This window comes from Gavialis gangeticus, unplaced genomic scaffold, assembly GCF_001723915.1.
Source record: "Gavialis gangeticus isolate Ggan-Ray unplaced genomic scaffold, GavGan_comp1, whole genome shotgun sequence".
NCBI classification, from domain to species: Eukaryota; Metazoa; Chordata; order Crocodylia; family Gavialidae; genus Gavialis; species Gavialis gangeticus.
This window is the reverse complement of record NW_017729025.1, coordinates 116,626,944-116,632,872: the sequence shown is the minus strand read 5'-3', so window position 1 is coordinate 116,632,872 and position 5,929 is coordinate 116,626,944. Positions and strand designations below refer to the sequence as shown.

The 5,929-nt window shown below is 51.7% G+C and overlaps 1 protein-coding gene across 1 annotated transcript in view; it reads right to left on the bottom strand.

Moving 5' to 3' along the window:
• The window catches only part of SLC6A5 (solute carrier family 6 member 5), an 84,846-nt gene that overhangs the window by 67,459 nt on the left and 11,458 nt on the right, over positions 1 to 5,929 (bottom strand). The window contains exon 2 of the mRNA XM_019519958.1: positions 907 to 1,425. Coding sequence (XP_019375503.1) covers positions 907 to 1,425 — 519 coding nt within the window. The remainder of the gene's footprint in view (positions 1 to 906; positions 1,426 to 5,929) is intronic.

Below are 5,929 nucleotides of genomic sequence, written 5' to 3'. Positions count from 1 at the left end.
AACTGTGCTCTGTTTTTACTGGTGGGGGGGAGTACCACACACGCCTGGCTGACCCCTGAGCCAGGAGAGGGACCACTGGCCCCTGAGAGGGAGACCATTGGCCCCTGGGACAGGGGAAGGATCACTGAGCTTTAGTGACTGCCAAAGATCTTGGGAGCCCAATCCCATGTCCCTTCTAGCCCCGGAGCCTGGGAGTGAAGCACCAAGTGGCTTCCCCAGCTCCAGGCCCAGCAGGAGGTCCCAGGGGCCTGCTTTGCCTCCTAGCTCCCCAGTGCCCACCCATGGCCACTCATGCATATGGGCAGGGGTGAGCCCCGAACCCGCGGCCAGGGGAAGGCTGGCACCGGCTGGAGAAGAGGTCCAGCTCCGGGCGGGGGGAGCCAGGGCAGGGGATCAGGTGCCTGCCCAGCGATCCTAAATAAGGCTTGATCTGCCCACCAGGCAGCGATTGCTTTGGAAGCCCTTGGGGGTCGCGGGGCCGGGGGTTGCTTTGGTGGGTCGATGGCTTGGTTGCAGGAAGCAACACCCCCAGGGCCGGGGGCACTGATACCAGAACAGGGGTGGGGGGGAGAGATCGCCCCAGAGCTCCCGGATCCTCCGTGTGTCCGTTTGATCCCAGGTCTCTAGAGGGACCGGATTCCCGCCAGACACTTGGTGTAAATTCGCATCAGTTTTATGCGTCCCCAATTTAGCCCCCCCCCCGCACGCTCCTGTGTGATAGGGACAGCCACGGCTCAGCGAGCGCCTGAATTAGCTTGGCACTATCGATCCCCCATTTTCTCCTGGCTAATAAATAAGCAGCGGCAGGAAAAGCGAGCTGGGGCCCGTGGCACGTCCTGCCGAGCCCCGCAGTGCTTGATCCACCCGAGCGGGGCTGGGGGGAGGAACTACGGGGGAGCCACTCACCCCATTGACGCTGCCAGGAAGAACAGAAGTGTTCCCATCTGTGCCCAGTACCACGGTGCTCTGGCTCATGGGCACCCAGCCGCCTTTGGCATTGTTTTGCTCCAGCGTGCTCTTCCCAAGGCTCTGATTAGCTTCCCCATCTAGGCTTTGCAAAGTGGGGATTTTGCAGTGCGGGATCGGGGCCGAGGCCGTGGGCCCCGCAGTGAGGATGCTCTTGAGCGGACAGGTCTCGATAGGATCCTTGCGGAGGGTGGCGTTGGCTTGCCCAGAGCTGCTGCTGCTGAGCTTGCAGATCCCAACTTTGGTCCTCTCCAAATCGTTTGCCTTGGCTTCTTCAGGCGAAACAGGTCTGCTGCCAGTGGAGGCCTTCGCCAAGGGGCACGGGGCCTGCGGAGGGAGACTCTGCTGCTCATTTTCAGGGCTGAGGCTTGTAATTCCTGCGCCTTCAATCTGTCCAGGAACAACTGTTTCGGAGCCGTCCGCAGTCAGCTTGTTCATATCCTTTTGACAGGCGTAATCCTACAAGGACAACGTCACATACTTTACCAAAAAAGACCCCCAAACCTTCAATATTTCACAAAAAACACTTTGCGGACAGGGGCACGGGAGACAATTTTGCTGGGTCTGAAGGCTTCGCGGGGTCTGCCATGTGCCTGGCCCTCTTCAGTCCTTATTCAAAACGCTACGGCTCGGGAAAGATCATAGAGAAGGCCCCAAAGCCATGTATTAAAAAATAGCCGAGACTGCAAACCTGGAAAGGGAGTTTTAGATAAATGTTCCTGCAGCCCTGCGCCTCCAGCCCTTGTTAGATTTCACATCACGGCTCCCGGATGCTCCCTTCCCCTAGCCCTATTGTAGAAAGATTCTTTAATTTTACGCCCCATTTCCTTTCTGTCATTCAACAATGCACATTGGCTTCTTTTTTTTTTTTCCATAGGCAATAGACAAGCTGCCCTGTAGGCAGCCGGAGAAGCTAGCACCAAAGCGAATAGCATGGGTTAGCATTGCCGGTGTCCCCAGTAAAGTTACAAGGAGCGATCCAAACACTGACAGCAATGGGACCAAACAACCCACAGTGGGACACGGCAACCTTCTCCAGGACCGCACGGCACAGGCTGCAGTGTAGCATTATGCTAAAAATAGTCTGAGTTTCTCGGTTTCTGCCCTTCTAAAAGACCTAAATTTCTTCCTTAAAAAAAAAAAGTAGCCAACAGGCTGCTGCGTTAAATATGCCTGGTTCCGAAAATGCAAGCTCACACATTTAAACAGTCCTGGGGAAAAGGCGAAAGCCTTTCTGACCCAGTGTCATTTCAAAGGGAGAAAACTACTCTATGCGGTTTCCCATGTATGCTTCCCTCTTATCTTTACCAGCCCACAGTATCGGCAAATGCATATCTGCACAGGACTCGATAGCGATTTTACTCCACCCCTGAAGCACAATACTTGCCCCAGTGCCTTCTCTTCCTGCCTCAAGGAAGCTAGATCTTACTGGAGAGAGCTTTCGTGCACAGGCGACTAGAGCGTCTTTTCAGCACCCTGGACAGCAGCTCCCACCTGAAACCAGATCCCCCCCAACCCGGATCCAAAGGACCTGAAGTCCTGTGTAAACCTAACACCACAAGCCACACGAGCAGAGCGCAAAGTCCGGTCTAAAGATAAACTTTCCACTTCCCTAATACCTCCACCTCCCAAAGACCGAAAAGCAAACACTTACCATGCCTGAAACAGCAACAGATTGAAGCGGTTAGAGGTAAAAACAAAAACAAAAAACCAGCCGGAGAAGCAATGGATAGACTGGATTTTGCTCAGCCAAGAGCAAAGCTTTCTATACCTCCTTGGGAAAGACTGGGTTTGCGTCAGTGCATAGCAAGGTGCCCTTCCTTTGACATTTTCTTGATAATAAGAGTTTGATAAATCATTACCCTTGGATTCCGATTTTAAAGGGACAACAAGAAGCCAGAGCGCCGGCTAGCTGTCACTCAGGCGGGAGTGGGCTTGCGTGTTCCGTGTGACTCATATGGGGCTGATTACTAAACCAAACCCAGCAAGAGCGGAGCACAACTTTCTTGCTGGTAATTAGGAGGAACATGTGAGAAACACGTCCTACTGCACCCACAGCCCAGGAGCCAGGACGAGAAGGCTTTCATCTCCCGCTCTCAGTTACGATGACTGGGTTTGATCCAGCAGGCGGTATTTCCTGATGCCTGGACCTCTGCAACTGGCTACGATCCCAATGATAAAACCCCATCATTTCATATACACAATGCACCGGTATGTTAGCACGTTGTGTGCGTGTATTTATACACACCAGGATGCTTATTCAAGGACTAAGCCATATATATACAGGAATGTTGGTGGTTTCTCTTCCACCTCCATTTCAGCCACAAGGCAACATTTTCACTTGGTTATTAGGATTAAGCCTCGGGGGTGGTGGTGGGGGGCGCTAAATAAGCTAATCAAAGCGACAGATAACACAAAGCGAATCCTCTCAGTAAGAAATATTCCTTTCAATCAAATCCAGATGCCGTGCAATTGGGAAGGGGCGGAGGGGGGGCAAGCAGTTTCCAGTACAGTGTTAGATGTTCCTTTCTAAAACCAGAAGAAAACTCTTTCCAAACCAGGGGATCACGCTGGTGACTGGATTGATTTTGCAACGAAGCAATCCGCCAAGGCACTGCGTGATCAGTTCGTTGCTAGGAGGGAGTTTCATACATGTATTGAGCACCAAATAATATGGTTGGGAACTTTAGGAATAAAAGGTGGAGCTGCTTTCCATCATGGCCCTTGATAATACCTTCGCTTTAAAGCTGCATATTTCTCTCTCACTCCTCCAGATGTTATTTTAGATTTCAGTGTCACATCAGTCTACTACGGTATATGCCTGTTAGTATATCCTGGGACAAAGACCCACCTAGCGTGTCCTTTCTTTTACAGGGTACTAGTGCGGATTTCAATGAAGAGGCTAATTTGACCATGTTCATTAGCCTGCATGAGGTTGAAGAGTTACCTTGAGCCATAAACACCCCAGCCAGGTGATTTAAGAGCTCATCTGCTCTGCCCAAGAGCTCCAGGCAGCAACCCAAGGCTTTTCCGTGTGGCTGCAGGGACTGCCCACTACAGTTATAACTCAACTCGGGTCCGTGAATTAGCCCTTGTCACTGCTGCTGGACGCAGAAGTTCATCTTCAGGATTCATCCGTTCAAAGCAAAAGGAGCGTGGGGCCAGCGGAAAAGAAAGAACAGATCGTCTTGTTTTTCTCCCCCCGTGGAAAATGTTATTGCGTCCAGACACTGAAAAACGTAGCTGCCTTGCAGCAGAGTCTCAAAGAATTTAAACAGAAAAGAAAAGATCCCCCAAAGCTCTTGCTTGCTTTTTTTTTTTTTTGTATTTTTTTTGTTTGGTTTTTTGTTTAGGTGCTATTACCTAAAAAAAAACCCCATGAAAACTGATATCATAGACACACACGTAACATAGCCACACGCACACATTTATTATCCGCATGTGCACACTTGTAGATGCACTGGTTATTTATTTAAATGCCATGTTTTGTTTTGTTTTGTTTTGTTTTGATTTTCCCCCTAATTAGAGAAAGCAGAACTATTGGGAAGCTGCTCCGATTTTATTTAAAAAGAGATCCACTTCGCTGTGGGATTTTTTTCCCAGGTTTTTTTTAACATATTTTCAGCGTAAAATAGTCCGTTCAGAGGCAGGGAGCCGAGGATGGTTCTTAGTTCACTTACATTTCCCCTAAGATTATAGTAATACCTTTAAAAACAAGGTCCATATTAACAGCCATCAAGCCAAGGAGTACTTTGGTTAGAGAGGGTCTTTTTCGACAGCTTCCCAGGTAGATTCGGGGTTTTTTTTTCCCCCCAGGGGCTAGAATTCATCACTGAACTCCTATTGAAGACCCATCCTCTTCTGTTTGAGCACCAAAGTACCCGAAAGAAAACTGACCTCAGCTTAGAGAAGCAGGGGCGGGAAGCTCGGAGTGGAAGATGAGAATATTTCGGACTGGAAATTTGTTTCGTGCCAAAATGATGCTACGGGTGAAAGACGCTGAAAAAGGAAGAAACTTTCCCAGCAGGAGGGTGGAAAAAAAGGGATCCCACCACGGGTGCAAGATACACGCACAATTAAGGCTACCAGGGAAAGCCGGGTAGAAATGCACCTTAGGGGTTTCCCGCATTGTCCAGATACACCAGTGCCCAGCTCTCATGGCGCGGCCAAGCCACACCAACATCCTCACCACACCGACTGCTCTGCCCCACGACCAAAAGCTAATTCACGGGCGCTTTGGCTTTCTTTGTAACAATGTTTCTCAACCCGTGGGTTGCAAGAATATGAAAGGGTCGAAAACAAGCTTTACAAATGGGTCAACGAACTTTAAAAACGGATTTTCCTTTAAAGAGAAAAAAAAGTGGGAAGCCGTGGGTTTTCCCTTGCAGGCTGGCACAGGACCAGTCTGCGTGGCGTTGCCTACCCCTGCCCCACACGCTGAGGGGCTGAGGCCTGGGGGCAGTGGGTCGGGAGTGAGGGCTGGGGGGGGCTGTTTTCTATTTAAACTATTTCCTGGGTCGGGACTGGTCATGGGTGTTTGCAAATGGGTCCCGGCACAAAAACGAGGTTGAGAACCACGGCCAGGGTGACAATTCCCGTGGCACTGCCGTGGCTCTGCTTCCGTGGGCTCCGGGTTTTGATCCCTAACATGAGCCGGCAGACGGGAGGCAGGCGCAGGCGTGTGCAGACATCTTAGGAAAGGGCATCGCCACAGCCCGGTGGCCAGCTCGCTCCCTGTTCACGCATCTCTGCCCTTGGCAGGTGCCAGTATCTGGCAGCCGTGTGCCTGCTTGCCCGTGCCCGCGGGCTTGAAGCCGGGCCGCCTGCTGAGCGCCGGAGCGAGGATGGGATGACGGGCGAGCGCGCGGCTGCTGCAGTCACGGGCGTGAGTGGGCGGCGGGCGCAGGCATCTACCTACGGAGCAGGCAGGAGCGCGCTCGGAGTGCCGGGGCTCCTCCCCGCC